This window comes from Dendrobates tinctorius, unplaced genomic scaffold (assembly GCF_039654945.1).
Source record: "Dendrobates tinctorius isolate UK_male_01 unplaced genomic scaffold, ASM3965494v1 ptg000037l, whole genome shotgun sequence".
Classification (NCBI taxonomy): Eukaryota; Metazoa; Chordata; class Amphibia; order Anura; family Dendrobatidae; genus Dendrobates; species Dendrobates tinctorius.
The window spans coordinates 15,572,211-15,590,456 of NW_027361705.1; the positions used below are offsets into that span (position 1 = coordinate 15,572,211).

At 41.5% G+C, this 18,246-nt stretch overlaps 1 protein-coding gene across 4 annotated transcripts in view; it reads right to left on the bottom strand.

Annotated features, from left to right (window-relative positions):
* Positions 1–8,680: 8,680 nt before the first annotated feature.
* Positions 8,681–18,246, bottom strand: part of LUZP2 (leucine zipper protein 2) — a 1,424,041-nt gene continuing 1,414,475 nt past the window's right edge. For 3 of the 4 annotated variants that reach the window (XM_073573883.1, XM_073573881.1, XM_073573879.1), the window contains 2 exons: positions 11,945–12,022; positions 8,681–9,095 (listed from right to left, as the gene is read on the bottom strand). In XM_073573883.1, coding sequence (XP_073429984.1) covers positions 8,991–9,095; positions 11,945–12,022 — 183 coding nt within the window. In that variant the 3' untranslated portion in view covers positions 8,681–8,990. The remainder of the gene's footprint in view (positions 9,096–11,944; positions 12,023–18,246) is intronic. The other variant, XM_073573880.1, reaches the window with a different exon arrangement.

Below are 18,246 nucleotides of genomic sequence, written 5' to 3' on the forward strand. Positions count from 1 at the left end.
TAAAAAAATGTATTTATTTCCATTTTCCCGTTAGGGTTAGGACTAGGGTTAGGGCTAGGGTTAGGGCTAGGGTTAGGGTTAGGGCTAGGGTTAGGTCTGAGATTAGGGTTAGGAGTGTGTTGGGGTTAGGGTTGGAGTTAGAATTGGGGGGTTTCCACTGTTTGGGCACATTAGGTGCTCTCCAAATGGAACATGGCGTCTGATCTCAATTCCAGCCAATTCTGCGTTGAAAAAGTCAAATGGTGCTCCTTCCCTTCCAAGCTGTGCCATGTACCCAAACAGTGTTTTACCCCCACATATGGGGCATCAGCCTACTCAGGACAGATTGCAAAACAACTTTTGGGGTCCAATTTCTCCTGTTATCCTTAGGAAAATAAAAAATTGGGGGCAAAAATATCATTTTTGTGGAAAAAATATGATTTTTTAATTTTCACGCCCGGGCGTTATAAACTTCTGTGAAGCACTTTGGGGTTCAAAGTGCTCACCACACATCTAGATAAGTTCCATGTGGGGTCTAGTTTCCAAAATGGGGTCACTTGTAGGGAGTTTCAACAGTTTAGACACATCAGAGGCTCTCCAAACGCGACATGACACCCGCAGACCATTCCATCAAAGTCTGCATTCCAAAACATCACTACTGCCCTTCCGAGCCCCGACGTGTCCCCATACAGTAGTTTTCTCCCACATATGGGGTACCAGCGTACTCAAGACAAATTGGACAACAACTTTTGGGGTCCAATTTCTCCTTTTACCCTTGGGAAAATAAAAAAATTGGGGACTAAAAGATCATGTTTGTGGAAAAAATATGATCCTTTTATTTTCACGCCCGGGAGTTATAAACTTCTGTGAAGCACTTGGGGGTTCAAAGTGCTCACCATACATCTAGATAAGTTCAGTGGGGGGTCTAGTTTCCAAAATGTGGTCACTTGTAGGGAGTTTCAACAGTTTAGGCACATCAGGGGCTCTCCAAACGGGACATGACACCCGCAGACCATTCCATTAAAGTCTGCATTCCAAAACGTCACTACTTCCCTTCCGAGCCCCGACGTGTCCCCATACAGTAGTTTTCTCCCACATATGGGGTACCAACGTAATCAAGACAAATTGATCACCAACTGTTGACGTCCAATTTCTCCTTTTACCCTTGGGAAAATAAAAAAATTGGGGACTAAAAGATCATGTTTGTGGAAAAAATATGATTTTTTTTATTTTCACGCCCGGGCGTTATAAACTTCTGTGAAGCACTGGGGGGTTTAAAGTGATCACCACACATCTAGATAAGTTCCTTAGGGGGTCTAGTTTCCAAAATGGGGTCACTTGTGGGGGGTTTCCACTGTTTAGGTACATCAGGAGCTCTCCAAAAGCAACGTGACACCCGCAGACCTTTCCATCAAAGTCTGCATTCTAAAACGTCACTACTTCCCTTCCGAGCTCTGACGTGTGCCCATACAGTAGTTTTCTCCCAAATATGGGGTATCAGCGTACTCAGGACAAATTGGACAACAACTTTTGGGGTCCAATTTCTCCGTTACCATTGGGAAAATAAAAAAATTGGGGACAGAATGATCATGTTTGTGGAAAAAATATGATTTTTTTATTTTGTCGTCCGGGCGTTATACACTTCTGGGAAGCCCTTGGGGGTTCAAAGTGCTCACCACACATCTAGATAAGTTCCTTAGGGGGTCTAGTTTCCAAAATGCTGTCATTTGTGGGGGGTTTCCACTGTTTAGGCACATCAGGGGCTTTCCAAATGCGGCATGGCATCCAATCCAAATTCCAGCCAAAAAAGTCAAATGGCGCTGCTTCTCTTCCAAGCTCTGCCATGCGCCCAAATAGTGGTTTTGAATTTTTAATGGTAATTGAATTCAAAAGGTCTTTTAGTTTTTAATCACTATAAAAATAATACTTTTAAATATACTTTGCTTCAATTCCTCACCATGTTTATATTGTTTTGCTATGCGTGAATTAGAGCAATATAGTTTAAATTTACAGGCTGCAAACCAGTACATAGCCATCCTGCTCATAGCTATGAAGTGGACACTACTGTATCCAGTCTAGGTAATGCTATGTGAGCTTAATATTTAAGCAACAAGAGTAAAACCCTCTGTATGGTTGCTTGCTACAATCAAGTAGGTTTTTCAGCTCACACAGCAGTTCTCTTTTCATTATATGGGTATCTTCTATGTTAAAGGAGTCGGCCACATTATCTTTAATTCAACAAATTTGTTGGACACATGATGGGGGGGCACTTTTCACCCGCATACAAATATTACGCTTGTTCACAAATTTACCTATATCTCTATATAATGATAAACTGCATAGTTTGGTTAATGAATGATGAGATGCTGCTTTTTCTGTGCAGAGTGAATCAAGTGAATTTTGCCAAGTACTGCCCATAAAGTAGGATTGGGGGCCAAAATCTGCACAGGGGCCCACCAGGGGATTCCCCTGTTACTCTATGGGCCAGTCTGAGCCTGGACCCATTGAAGCACTAGTTGCAATGAGGCAGTCATCAGCACGCCACACTTGTTCCCTAAAGCAATGCCTTTTTTAAGGATGTTGGGGTACAGCAAAGGGTGTTTTACTGGATGGGAGATACATTTCTCCCAGCAGGTTAATGTTTGGCCGGGATTTTCCCAAAAGACAAGGACCTGCGATAATGTCATGGTCACGTGATCAGCCCATGTGATGTCTACCTTACTTGTGGGAGGGAATATGGGCTATGTAATGGAGGTTGGTGTTTGGCACATGGTGAGTGTGTGTCTGGAAGTTACAGGAACTTGGCTGGACTTAGCCTGAACTTGTATACAGGATCCCCGTGCTGCAGGACTATAGCAGGAAGACTCTCAACAACCCTGGGAATGGCACCTGGCGGATGCTGCTGACCTGGCAGCTGCTTAGTTAATCCTGTCCCTTGCAAGGGTGAGACTGGGATCCAAGCTGGAGTATATTTGTATTTTTCCCTTATTTTCTGTTAACCTGCTGTTTCAAAGTGACATTAACCACTGAAGTTGGACTCCAATCCTGTGTGTTGCCTCATTACTGCGTCCCTGCCATTGCCTACAAGAGCAAATCCCTACAATGTTCTGAAAATAAAGCTTTTTTGAATGGTGAGTGCCACTTATCCCTGGTTTTTCTTGAGTCCGTGCTTCTTAGTCTGTACTCCGACCACAAAACACGAATATGTGAATCCTGCCTTCCTCACAAACTGTATAGAGTTCCTGTTATCAAAATTGCTGCTGATGGAGGATATGAAAAAAACTCCCCCAACAAGATATGACCTTACCAAAACCCTGTCTTGTGGAGGCCCGCTGCATCCTGCTATATGTGCATTTGTCATCAAACAGGGTTTTGGTAAGGCCATATCTTGATGTGTGAGTTGTTTTGAATTTTTTCTGTTAACTGATGGAGGATATGGCCTGGATACGAAATGACTGACAGAGACAAATGTTCATGTTCATTTAAAATTTATAATTAATTCAAACAATAATGAAATTATTTTAGACAGTCATCATGTCAAATAGAAATAGAACATTCATATTTTAAGTCACTGTCTGATTTCTACATGTTCAAATTGGGTCACGTCCGTTCCCCTGAAATAGACACCTGCGAGGTACAATTAGCCAAGCTGACTTTGCTTTTTAACGGAAGAATATCCCTATTAATTACAGCAAAAATCTATTCATGCAGGCTTGCCTTAATTGCTACAAATTGCCAAGCAGAGGACTGGCACAGGTACAAAAAGATTACTGAGTATTATGGCATTGAGTCGTGACTGGCTGCTCTTTTATTCTTGGTCAAACTGAAAAATGACTTCTTTGCATTCCAGTAAGTGAGCAGACAGTAAAAAATGCTATGCTTGAAAAGATAGGCCTAATGTTTTGCCCTTTGGCAAAATATAACATTAAAATATATATTGAATGTATATTTTTCTAGTTCTTGCAATTTTAGTTTTCAGTGACTATTGGTTCTTAAAATATCATGTAATAACTTACTTATATCAACTAGAACCAATCGGTGACCAAAGGGAAATCGTTAGACCACAGGATACAATAGATATTTATCCGAAGGTCTAATATACTATATATATATACACTCACTGGCCACTTTATTAGGTACACCATGCTAGTAACGGGTTGGACCCCCTTTTGCCTTCAGAACTGCCTCAATTCTTCGTGGCAGAGATTCAACAAGGTGCTGGAAGCATTCCTCAGAGATTTTGGACCATATTGACATGATGGCATCACACAGTTGGCGCAGATTTGTCGGCTGCACATCCCTGATGCGAATCTCCCGTTCCACCACATCCCAAAGATGCTCTATTGGATTGAGATCTGGTGACTGAGGAGGCCATTTGAGTACAGTGAACTCATTGTCATGTTCAAGAAACCAATCTGAGATGATTCGAGCTTTATGACATGGCGCATTATCCTGCTGAAAGTAGCCATCAGATGTTGGGTACATTGTGGTCATAAAGGTATGGACATGGTCAGCAACAATACTCAAGTAGGCTGTGGCGTTGCAACGATGCTCAATTGGTACCAAGGGGCCCAAAGAGTGCCAAGAAAAAATTCCCCACACCACCACCACCAGCCTGAACCGTTGATACAAGGCAGGATGGATCCATGCTTTCATGTTGTTTACGCCAAATTCTGACCCTACCATCCGAATGTCGCAGCAGAAATCGAGACTCATCAGACCAGGCAACGTTTTTCCAATCTTCTACTGTCCAATTTCGATGAGCTTGTGCAAATTGTAGCCTCAGTTTCCTGTTCTTAGCTGAGAGGAGTGGTACCCGGTGTGGTCTTCTGCTGCTGTAGCCCATCTGCCTCAAAGTTCGACGCACTGTGCGTTCAGAGATGCTCTTCTGCCTACCTTGGTTGTAACGGGTGGCAATTTGAGTCACTGTTGCCTTTCTATCAGCTCGAACCAGTCTGCCCATTCTCCTCTGACCTCTGGCATCAACAAGGCATTTCCGGCCACAGAACTGCCGCTCATTGGATTTTTTTTCTTTTTCGGACCATTCTCTGTAAACCCTAGAGATGGTTGTGCGTGAAAATCCCAGTAGATCAGCAGTTTCTGAAATACTCAGACCAGCCCTTCTGGCACCAACAATCATGCCACGTTCAAAGGCACTCAAATCACCTTTCTTCCCCATACTGATGCTCGGTTTGAACTGCAGGAGATTGTCTTGACCATGTCTACATGCCTAAATGCACTGAGTTGCCGCCATGTGATTGGCAGATTAGAAATTAAGTCTTAACACACAGTTGGACAGGTGTACCTAATAAAGTGGCCAGTGAGTGTATATATATATATGATACCAAGAAGGAAAGGTTGTTGAATCAGTGTACTGATAGACGTGTTCAGGGATGGACTGAAAAATATTCACTGAAATAAGGGGCAGCAGAAGTGCAAATTACTAAAAAACAAGCCACTTACCAACCCACCAAACATCCGTGGGGTGGCTGCCTAGTAATCAAATTGCACACGTCTGCATAGAGCAGTGTTTCTCGACTCCAGTCCTCAAGACCCACCAACAGGTCAAGTTTTCAGCATATCCTTAGCATTGCACTGGTGATAATTTCATCACCTGCTCAAGCATTAATTCCATCATCTGTGCATTACTAAGGAAATCCTGAAAACTTGACCTGTTGGTGGGTCTTGAGGACTGGAGTTGAGAAACACTGGCATAGAGTGTCACTCACACTACTATAATGTGAGATGCACCTCTATCCTACAGTATATATAAAGGGAAAGGGAATAGGAGAGTCAGCTCACCGTATTCAGCCTCTTCGCAGGAGTAGATTCCATGCACGGAGCCGCCCTGGCTTTAGGTGTGCAGATGCCAGAAATGAAAAAAGAATGATACTCCAGCATGGAAAAATAGGAGCTTCATTTTTTATTCTTGTTTTGTTAAAATAGGCATAGTGTAGACAAACACAGTGATTCAAATGGACTACCGACTGACGAGTTTTCAACTGTGAAGTCTTAATCACGGTCTGTGTAAGGTATCTAGCTCGCGACTTAAGTATACGTCAAAAAGTCAGACAGGTGTATAACAGGTGGTAATTACTGGTAGGTAAAAAATCAAAGCAATCAAACCTTGTTACCCTATCCGCAGCAGTATACATATTGACATATCGTGAGACAAAAATAAAAATAATAAAAACATCAATGAGAGGAAAACAGGGAAAAAAAAGTATGAAAATGACAAATGGAAAAAGTGGTTACATCATAAGGGGTCATACAAATGTGGTTCCTAACTGTGAAAAACATATTCATATATTAATAAGAGTACAATTTTTCTTCTAAATCCACAGGACCTTTAAAATATTAAAAGTTATATTAACTGTAATACAGAAGGTGTCATTTATTTGACAGAATGTACTTTGTGCAAATTGCAATATGTGGGATGCACTATAGTACAGTTGAAAAAGCGAATCAGGAGACACCGGTCAGATGCTAGTGTAAGGAGAAGAACCAGCTCCAGATCCGGAACTGTCGGGGCTGTCACCTCTGTTGCACAGGGGAAAGCTTCAGGCCCCGAACCAATTTTTGTACCCAGTGACAGGGGGCACGGCTAAGCTAAAAAGGCCGCAGCGTGCTGGAAAACAGGTCAGACTTGGCAGGAACGCGCAGCGCACAGGTGGACAGTGTGAGTGCTCCGACCTCGGAGCATCGCATCAGAGCAGGCCCAAGCCTGAAGGGCCACAGTGCCATTACCAGAGACTGTCGACAGACACTTGCCTTGTGTCCGTCGATTACGCTGCTACCACTGACATCACCGACTGTGTTGCTACCGCTGACACCACCAATGTCGCGGACACCTCTGACAGTGAGTCGTAAGTCCCATGGGAGGAACGGAGACATGCACCCATACTGGCAGGAAAGCCAGGTGACCCGTTTTGAACTGTGCCCTGATAAGTCCACATATAGTCACCAGTCAGCTGTGATAAACTCTGTCCAGTATAGAGACTTTGTCCTCTCCTCCCCCTCATCTTCCGGACCCAGGATCATCACCAGGACCTCGAGGAATCACAGTCATCACCAGAGTCCAGATCGCCATCTTTTCCAGGACTACACTGGAACCCATAAACGCCATGGCCTTGATGCCAACGTTTACACCCAGGACTCCAACTGCTGAAGTTGCTGGTTTGCTAAGTTTATTACTTCTGAACTTCTTGCCTTATTTGCCTAAACCTGCTCTTTCCTAGTTATAATAACCCCGCTGAAGTATGCCCTTTCCCCACTTCTCCCTGCATGGAGTATCCACTGTATCATTAAATCCCCTTTATTCCTTTCTCTGCTTCCAGTCTCGCGTTGCTGCTGTTTCCTACGTTTCCTACATTAGCATAAATATATATATTTATGTACACACGTATAGTTATACACTGCGACTCGCAATACAGTGAAAAATAGCTTAAGGTTTAGCCATGAAGCTTTGTTCTTTGCACCCCATGGACCGCTTCCATTTTTGGATTTATCCTCTTTCACAAGATATCTCTTGCTTTATTGTGGATACTAATTTATGCTGCTGATTGCTATTACATTATTTTGGTCTAATAGCATTTTTGCATTTAGGTTCGATAAGACTGTCTGTCATATTGCTGTATTTTATCTTGGCTTATTACACTTTTTTTATCATGAATTATGTGGATTCTAAGTTATATTGTAAACTGGTGTTTTCTTAATTTTTTATTTAATGAAATAAGATTAACGTACTATTTTTGGTGTGAAAATTTTTCTTGCATGTCTTCTCTTTCTCTAAGTGGCTTGTAGCACAAAATAACATTTATTTTGATGTGCTCACTTAAAGGGTTTTCCCACTACTAGAACAACCCTTTATTAATCTAAATCTTTGGCACCGATAAAATAAAAAAGCTTATACTCGCCTCCCGTTCCGGCACAATTTCAGCAGTGTCTGTAGTCGCAGTCCCATGGTTTTCATTCAGTTGTTGTGTGACATGTGGTGCCGGAAAAAATCAGTGCTGTCATCAATGTCCCCACCATCACACGAATTGAACATGAAGAGGAAGTCAGGGCTGCACCTGATCTCTGACTTCCTCTTCATGTTCAACTTGTATGAAGGAATAGAGACGCCAGTGCTGATTGGGTGGTGGGCACCACGTGTCACAACAACCGCCTGAGAACTCCGGGACCACAAGCGCCAACAAGCTGGGAAACTACTAATGTGGGAGGTGAGTTTACACTTTTTTATTTTATCTGGGCGAAACACTTAGATCATGAAAGCAATTGTCCTAGTAGTGGACACCCCTGTAATGAACATTTTGGCCTAACTCATTAAGACTGGGGATGTATACACCGGTCCTAATGAAGGCAACACTGGAATAAGGTGTGCAAAATTGTAAAGGTAGTGTGCACTTCTCGAAGTTTTGGAGTATTTTTCAACTACTGTGCACCAGTAGAAATGTACTCCAAGAAATGGCTGGCATCCATTACCAAAAGATCGGTAATACGTTGCTGAAAACTGTACATTTGATGGCTAAGACCCCCAATGATGCCAGTAGAGGTGCGTGGAAAATATACCGTAATAAAAAAGTACATGCTCTGTATTCATTGTCTATGGGACTGCTGGAGATACAGTACATAACTTGTATTATGTTCATCATGTTCTTATGTATAAATTATAGGTTTTAAGAAATGCCAAGACAATGTATAAGAAACAGATTTATCTGTATTTGTAACAAGCTAAAAAGGAAACATTCAAGTTCAACATGTATTCAAATATCCACTGTCTTACAAAGCTTTTCTTCAAACATTCAAATCTACATCATTATTGCTAAAAACTATTAACAAATGTATTATATGTATAGCTTTATATTTATAACACTATCGTACAGTACAAACACCCATAATTTAGTGAAAATAAAACATCATGCTTTAGAAATGTAGCACATCTTAATGCTTTCCAAGTCCATAAAGAAACTGAAGATGACTGTAAATAAGAAACTTTAGGAAATGTCATTTTACAGTGGTTTGTCTTCGGTTATGTTCAGAGATCCATTATTTATCTTGTGCTCTTCTATCGACTTCTTACCCTCTGGATCAGTCCATGGGGGCCCATGTAACTGCTTGAGGTAAGAAAAAAAATTAAAATATAAAAAAATAGCTAAATGACATGATGTGAGACATTAAGTAATTGTTCTCCTGTGTAAACTGCAATAACAGGTATATCACTATTCTGTACTTTTCTTGAAGAGATTGTTGAAGAAGTGTTACAAAAAATTTACAAGGGATGGTAACAAGGAGCTGTGTTTTACACGCTCTTAAGATTCCTGCTGTTTCTGCACAATCGGGGCTTGTCACATTACACCTTATATGGGATTTGCAGACCGCTAATCACATGCAAGGATGTATCATTCAAGGGTTAATCATCTACAGTGGGTACAGAAAGTATTCAGACCCCTTTAAATTTTTCACTCTTTGTTTCATTGCAGCCATTTGGTAAATTCAAAAAAAGTTATTTTTTTCTCTTTAATATACACTCTGCACCCCATCTTGAATGAAAAAAACAGAAATGTAGAAATTTTTGCAAATTTATTAAACAAGGAAAACTGAAATACCACATGGTCATAAGTATTCAGACCCTTTGCTCAAACACTCATATTTAAGTCACATGCTGTCCACTTCATTGTTATCCACCTTGAGATGGTTCTACTCCTTCGTTGGAGTCTAGCTGTGTTTAATTAAACTGATAGGACTTGATTTGTAAAGGCACAAACCTGTCTATATAAGACCTCACAGCTCACAGTGCATCAGACCAAATAAGAATCATGAGGTCAAAGGAATGGGCCAAGGAGCTCAGAGACAGAATTGCGACAAGGCACACATCTGGCCAAGGTTAGAAAAGAATTTCTGCAGTACTTAAGGTTCTTAAGAGCACAGTGGCCTCCATAAACCTTAAATGGAAGAAGATTGGGACCACCAGAAGTCTTCCTAGACGTGACCGTCCAGTCAAATTGAGCAATCGTGGGAGAAGAGCCTTGGTGAGAGAAGTAAAGAAGAACCCCAAGATCACTGTGGCTGAGCTCCACAGATGCAGTAGGGAAATCGGAGAAAGTTCAACAAAGCCAACTATCACAGCCACCCTCCAACAGTCGTGCCTTTATGGCAGAGTGGCCCTACGGAAACCTTTCCTCAGAGCCAGACATATGAAAGCCCACATAGACTTTGCTAAAAAAAACACATGAAGGACTCCAAGACTATGAGAAATAAGATTCTCTAGTCTAATGAAACGAAGACAGAACTTTTTGGTGATAATTCTAAGCGGTATGTGTGGAGAAAAGCAGGCACTGCTCATCACCTGCCCAATACAATCCCAAAAGTGAAACATGGTGGTGGCAGCATCATGCTATGGGTTTTGTTTTTCAGCTACAGGGACGGGATGACTGGTTGCAATTGAAGGAGACATGAATGTGACCAAGTACAGAGATATCCTGGATGAAAACCTCTTCCAGAGTGCTCTGGACCTCAGAATTGGCCGAAGGTTCACCTTCCAACAAGACAGTGACCCTAAGCAGCTAAATTAACAAAGGACTGGCTTCAGAACAACTCTGTGACCACTCTTGACTGGCTCAGCCAGATCCCTGACCTAGACACAATTAAGAATTTCTGGAGAGACCTGAAAATGGCTGTCCACCAACGTTCACCATCCAACCTGACAGAACTGGAGAGGATCTGCAAGGAAGAATGGCAGAGGATCCCCAAATCCAGGTGTGAAAAACTTGTTGCATCAATCACAAGAAGACTCAAGGCTGTACTAGTTCAAAAGGGTGCTCCTACTAAATATTGAGCAAAGGGTTTGAATACTTATGACCATGTGATATTTCAGCTTTTCTTTTTAATAAATTTGCAAAAATTTCTACATTTCTGTTTTGTTCAGTCAAGATGGTGTGCAAAGTGTACATTAATGACAAAAAAATGAACTTTTCTGAATTTACCAAATGGCTGCAATGAAACAAAGAGAGAAAAATTTAATGAGGTCTGAATATTTTCCATACCCACTGTACTTGTGGGACAGCTGATAAATAATAGGTAGTATCGCAAAACCTAGTAATCACTGTATGCCCATTTTGGTTGCAGTTTTCTTAGTTCTTGAGAAGAGCTATATGCATATTATTCTCAAGAAGAGTTTTAGACTAAGCTTTCCTAAACTAATTCTTGCTTTGATATTTGATAGTGATTAGCGAGCATGCTTGGATAACGTCTTATCTGAGTATGCTCAGGTGTTATCTGAGTATCTTGGGCGCGCTCGTATGTTATGTTCGAGTGCCTGAGGGTGCATCATTTGAGGCTGTTAGACAGACATGAGGGGATTGCCTGTTTGTTAGGGAATTCCCTCATGTGTTCAGGCTGCCTAATAACCAAAAATCATGCAGCCGCAAGGACTCGAACATAATATAGAAGCACGCCCAGGTGCTCAAAAAACACCCGAGTATGCTCAGATAAGACGTTATCCGAGCCTATTCGCACATCACTAATATTTGACCCAATGCACAAATTAATAGATATCATATTTTAATTTAAAGAGAAAGCTCAAAGGATTTAATTTATTTTTAATTACTATAAATACCGTTTTTTTTAACTTAAAAAAATTTTCCTATTTGATTTCACAAAAAAAATAGTTTGATTTCACTGGTAACAATTGCGGGTTCCAGCACTGAGATTGCCCTGCCTTTAGACACACATGCATGTTTCTCTCAAGGTGCGACCTTCATCTTTCAAACATTTATGGCATATGGAAGAATGGCTTGTATGTTATGGTATGGAGAATTATCCACCTTTATCTTGTGTATGAAGACACACGCTGAACATAAAGTTATTGTGGCTGGTGTGAATGCATATATGTTAAAGAAAATTAAGGCTTTAAATTACGCCAGACATAAGCCTTTAATGTAACCGTCACAATGCTGCAATGTACCTGAAATCCTGGCTCTATTTCAATGGTTTTGTTTGTCAATGTGGCATTAAAGTGATGCAATCTGCAGATTTTCCCATCCTGAAACAAAGAAAAGAGAGAAATAATCAGTCATTAAAATCGCTTAAGTAAAATGTGATAGTAGTATACTCATCTTATTAAAATAAGAGCTATAGAATTTGATTTCTCTGTGATCAGCAGGATGGTGCCCTACAGACCAGAGACCCATTGCTCCAGCCCTTACAAATACTCCTAATGATGGATCTTGCTTGTCATGAGCCATCATTAGGAGTATCTGGGGTTAAACAGGATGCTTATGTGTGTGCAGGAGCCTCCCCTGAAGACCCCAGAAGGGGGAAACACGTAGGGAGGCACAGCTAAGTAATACAGGGCAAGTTCTTTGTGAGGGCTAGCTGTGGCCTGCCCTTGTAAGGGCTGGAGCAATGGGATCAGGGTCTACTCAATAATATGAGGGCCTCCATGGAACTCCAGCATACTTGATGTACAAGTAAGATGGATGTGTGAGACCATTGCTTTTCTATATATTTTGTTTATTTTGTATAATGCTCATAGGGTGCAAATTGTCTGGAATGAATTAATTTCTACATTGCAGCAGTTATCCTGAGTTTATGGTGACACTGAGACGAGTGTCATATGTGTATAAGGGATAATTGAGAAAACTGTTTTCAAGTGTCTAATAGCTTTAAGCAACTTATATCAATCTACTGTTGGTGGTTAAGATACAGATACAGTATATGATGGCCTGGGATTGGCCCAAATTTAAGAAGCAAATATCTAGTAAGATAAAACTGTGAAAAGGAAGGTCTTTATTGCCTGGGTCATAATTGTGGTCCGGCAGTGTGCTTAGGTTGGAAGTCTTTTTGTCATTTATTCTTATATTTGTCACTTTTTAAGCAATAGGATTAAAAGTTATATTTTAATTTTAGCCTCACTAAATTGCTGATACATACATATGACTTGTTTAACTAACGTGTTACGTTTTTTATTGAAAATATGCTGGTTTTCCAAACTAAGCCAAAGTTGGCAATTGGAATTCTGATTTCAAGAGGTTGTTTGATTAACCAAAGGCAGACTTGTCCAAAGGGAGTCCTGAGGCAGGCAGAGCGCTCCGCTATGGAAGAATGGTTTAAGAAAAAGAAAGAAAACTAGGTAAAAAAAATGGTTAATCGTTATTATGTGGCTCACAGGGAAATAAAAAGAATAAATAATGTGGCTTTATACATAAAGTACATATGGAGGGACGTAGGTAATGGTGCTTTGCTCCCTTTTTCCTATACATATGTAGTGTGGATATTATGCTATAATTGATTCAAAACCAACAGTGCCCAAATAGTAATTGTTGGAAAATGGGTTAAATTCTGCGTTGCATGCTTCAAAGTAGCAACACTTCATCTTCAGGACAAAGCACAGATCTGTGGTGTGTCCCAATGAAGAAGAGTTGCTATGTCGACACTCGTAGTCTAATAAACTGCATTTTCTTTTTCCTGGATCCTTGGCTTTATCTACAATCTCCCTGTCCGGCAGCACAGAATTAAACCCATTTTTCCTACAATCACTATCTTTTATTCCTGTGGGTCTGCAGCAGCCGAATCCAAGCACTGTCTATGGTTGTTGTTGCATAACCAGGAAAGGTGAGAAGGTTTTCCAAAACCTATCCCATTTTCTAATCGGACAAGACTCTTTTCACATTGTCTATACAGTCTTTCCACATGACAGTGCCCAAATGACAGTGCCAGACAGTGTTTATCAGGGTAGACTGGTTCTCCCTGTGCAATCAACAAGCTGAAATAGGAAGTCTTACTGGCAAGGCAATGCTCATTGAGAAGGAAGAAAACTGAACCTTTAGAGGCTTTTTTTTTTAAGGCACCTATGGTATGTAAGGACCTTTAAATGATTGAGCATTGACTTATAAGGTAGTGTAAAGTTCCACCATGTGAGTGGACGGGGATTACTCACTTCGCAGATCTTTGAGGTAAACACTGGCACGCTCAGGGTTTAAAATGAAGCCATTCAGTTTATTACTAAGACAGTTCCAGCAGCCATTTGCACTGTCTGTTAAACATTCAGCTTTAGCACATGGATACAGATACAGTCTCTCACTGGAAATACTTCTCACTGACTCCGGTCCGTTACCTGCTGGTGTCAGCCACACAGGTTCTCGAGTACGTCTTATCCACAGAGGCACCCTATAGCGACTTCTCAAACAGTTTTTCACTGACCCCGGTCAGAATAACACACGGTTGTCAAGACCGTTACTTGTTGGATCACCCATACAGGTTCGCGGATCCCTCTTGTCCTCAGAGTCATCTGATAGATATCAGTTCACACACAGTCTCTTTCTGACCCCGGTCAGTATCACACGGTTTTCAAGACCGTTACCTGTTGGCCACGCAGGTTCCCAGATCCCTCTTACCGCAGAGGCATCCTGTACACATTTCTCTCTGACCCTGGTCAGTATCACACGCCTTTCAAGACGTCAGCTCCTTTTGGCTCGGACTCGCCGGCACGGCTTCCCCAGGCTATGCGATGTCAGCGATGTCCAAGCCGGGAACATGGGAGCTCTGTCCACACTGAGAGACTCCTAGCACTCTCTCATACCTGTGCAACACACTTTCCTTAGATAGCCTGTAACCACTCCCAGTTACCAGTCACATGGCTAGTCACATGTTCATGACCTCATCACAGGTCCTGCAGATTCACAACCACACATATCTTCAGCCAAAACGCGGTACAGTGAGCCCCCTCCCCACAGTGTGTGGTACATGGGTAGCCCGACCCTCCCAACTCTCAAAGCTACCTGTAGCCTGGACCCAAATATGAACAACAACTACTTAAGAAAACACTCTGGGCTACATCACAGGGAGCTGCCATCCCAGTGACACATACCTTCCATTAACCCTAGAATGCATACCTGGGGCCTCGCAGGCTCGCCCTGTTAATTGTTTTCTATTTTCTGCAAGATTACTTTAGTTAGAATTTTGAAACTCTAGGTATTCCTTAGGTATATAGTTGTTTGTCATTTCCAGTTGTTCATTTATTTTTATGTTACAGGCATTTCGGTATAACAACTCTTTTTTGTGAATACCCCATATTCACATACCTGGGGCCTTTTAGGCCCGTACTAGGTTTACATGTGTTCCTAAGTATTTTTGTCTTCACTGATGCTGGGGAAGACTTTGACTCAGTCTTTATGACTCTGCTGTTGCTATGAAGAGTGTGAATTCTGCCTGACTACATGGTCATGTGATCTTGGGAAGGAGACTCCCTCACAACGTCATGTGTCTATGACATCATCATAGGTCCTGAACACTGTTCATTGTGTGCTACTTGCTGAAGAGACTTTGGAGGAAGGAGTCAGCTTTCTTGTTTCTTGAAAAAGAAACTTTCTGAGTTCCAAAAATTCAAAAGCTTCTACTGCACCTAAAAGAAAGTGGTGACCTGCTGAAGGTGAGAGGAGGGGTCTGCACTTTACCCTTAGCACACACAATAACAAAGAGTGTATAACCCTGATTGTAATGTTTTTTTTTTTCATTTTAGTTTACTGACTTCTAAGGTTACAATGGCACAGTCTACATCCAGGGGTTTGATTGACCAAGAAATTGAAGCAATCATTTTTGATAGTGATGAAGACAGTGAACTTTCTTTGTCTGATGAAGAGTACATGCCACCAGCTAATGTCTCTACTTCATCGTCCAGTGATTCTTCAGATGATGAACAAGTAATGGATCCAGCAGAACGTACAAATAGAACATCCAAAACTAATGTTTTTTGGAACAGTACTGCTGAGGTTCTTGGACGAACCCCATCACATAATATTGTAAGAGTTGCTCAAGGAACTGTAGGAATTCCACAATTCTTGTCCAAAAGAGGTATGTTCTGTAAATTTTTTTCAGATGATATTGTAGATGAGGTAGTTTTGTGTACTAACTTAGAAGGAAAACGTATTGCTTCAGGAAGAAAAAAAACATGGAAAAATATAACAAAAGAGGAACTGTATGCTTATATTGGCCTTACTCTTCTGGCAGGGAGTACAAAATCATACGATGCTCCTATCAGAGAACTCTTTATGAACCCTTTTTCAGATCCACATTACAAAGCAACAATGTCAGTCGATAGATCTGAGGATATTCGGAGAAGCCTTCATTTTGATAACAAGAGAACTCGTCCTGTCAGTTGTTGCGGTCATCAGTAAAGTAGAAAAGGAACCTTTGAAAAGAGATATTCCTGCAGCATGTTTACTGCAACTTTTATATAAAAAACTTTTAGACAAAAAAACATTATTATAAAGAGTTATATTGAATGCGTATATTGGGCATTTTAAGCCCGTTCAGTTAATCTTTTGTTCTTTTTTGCACATAGTAATGTTTTGAATTATTCACATCTTAGGCTGTGTTCCCACTGGCGCTGGGGTCTGCCAGGAGGTGATCCGTAATGGATCTGATCTCTTGGCAACTCCAGTTAAGGCTGCTGGAATGCCAGGATTCCGCCAGCCTTATCTGGGGTCACCAGGAGGTCAGATCCATTACAGATCTCCTCCTGGCAGACACCAGCGCTAGTGGGAATGCATCCTTACTTTGCAATTTTCAAATAGACTTTGAAAATTATTTTTGTTTGAGTTATTCCATGTTATTTGCACATGGGCCTAAAAGGCCCCAGGTATGTGAAAGTATAGATTTTTATGGTCATGCGTTCTAGGGTTAGCCACGCGACCACCAGTCAGACCACAGTAGTAAGTAAGTATCAACTCCCTTAAACTGTTCACTCAATTGTATGGCTATGTGCGCACATTGAGTATTTGCTTGCAGAAATTTTTGCAAGGTTTCTGTGTCTCTTGGAAGTAAAATGCTGCAGAAAAAACTCACATTTTTGCCTCATTTTTTGTGCTTTTTTGCTGCATTTTTGTATGCGTTTTTGCATGGGTTTTTGTGCAGCAATGAATGCTTTTTTGAACTAAATAAAGATATGTTTAAGAAAGTTTTGTGATGTAATTTATTGGTTCAACACCACCTTTTTCATGTTGATGCAGTAGGGCTTGGTGTCAGCATCTGTCATTGACATCTAGCTCTAAAGTAGGCTTAGGCTGGTTTCACATTTGCGTTTTTTTTCGCGGTAATTTAGCGCTAAATAGCGCATGCGTTTTTTTTTCCTATACTTTGCATGGGATGAGCTTATGTGCGCATACACATGCGTTTGTACGCGTTTTACCGCGCATGCGTTTTTTTGCGGTATGCGCTCGGGCGCACAAAATGCAACTTGTTGCATTTTTTGTGCGTCCGATTTGCCTCAAAAAAACGCATGCGCGCGCAATGCGTTTTTTTACAGCAAGACACCCAATATAAGTCTATGGGTGCGCATATGTGCGCATTGGCATGCTTATGTATGCGTTTTTTTGCACATGCGTTTTTTTTTGTTAACCATGGAATTTAGGGGTTTGGGTTAGAGTTAGGGTTAGTTAAGGGGGTTTAGGGTTAGGGTTAGGGTCAGGGTTAGGGTTAGGGTTAGGGTCAGGGTTAGGGTTAAGTATGGTTTGGTTAAGGGTTAGGGTCAGGGTTAGGGTTAGGGTTAGGGTCAGGGTTAGGGTTAGGGTTAAGTATGGTTTGGTTAAGGGTTAGGGTCAGGGTTAGGGTTAGGGTAAGGGTTAGGGTCAGGGTTAGGGTCAGGGTTAGGGTTAAGTATGGTTTGGTTAAGGGTTAGGGTCAGGGTTAGGGTTAGGGTTAGGGTTAGGGTCAGGGTTAGGCTTAGGGTTAGGGTCAGGGTTAGGGTTAAGTATGGTTTGGTTAAGGGTTAGGGTCAGGGTTAGGGTTAGGGTTAGGGTTAGGGTCAGGGTTAGGGTTAAGTATGGTTTGGTTAAGGGTTAGGGTCAGGGTTAGGGTTAGGGTTAGGGTTAGGGTCAGGGTTAGGGTCAGGGTTAGGGTTAAGTATGGTTTGGTTAAGGGTTAGGGTCAGGGTTAGGGTTAGGGTTAGGGTTAGGGTCAGGGTTAGGGTTAGGGTCAGAGTTAGGGTTAGGGTTAAGTATGGTTTGGTTAAGGGTTAGGGTCAGGGTTAGGGTTAGGGTTAGGGTTAGGGTTAAGTATGGTTTGGTTAAGGGTTAGGGTTAGGGTTAGGGTTAGGGTCAGGGTTAGGGTTAGGGTTAGGGTTAGGGTCAGGGTTAGGGTTAGTAAAGTCATGGTTTGGGTTAGTGTGAGGGGCCACCTAATGTTGGAAAAAAACGCAAACGCGGTAAAAACGCACTAAAAACGCATAAAAACGCTGCGTTTTTTTCATGCATGCTCATAAAAATGCTT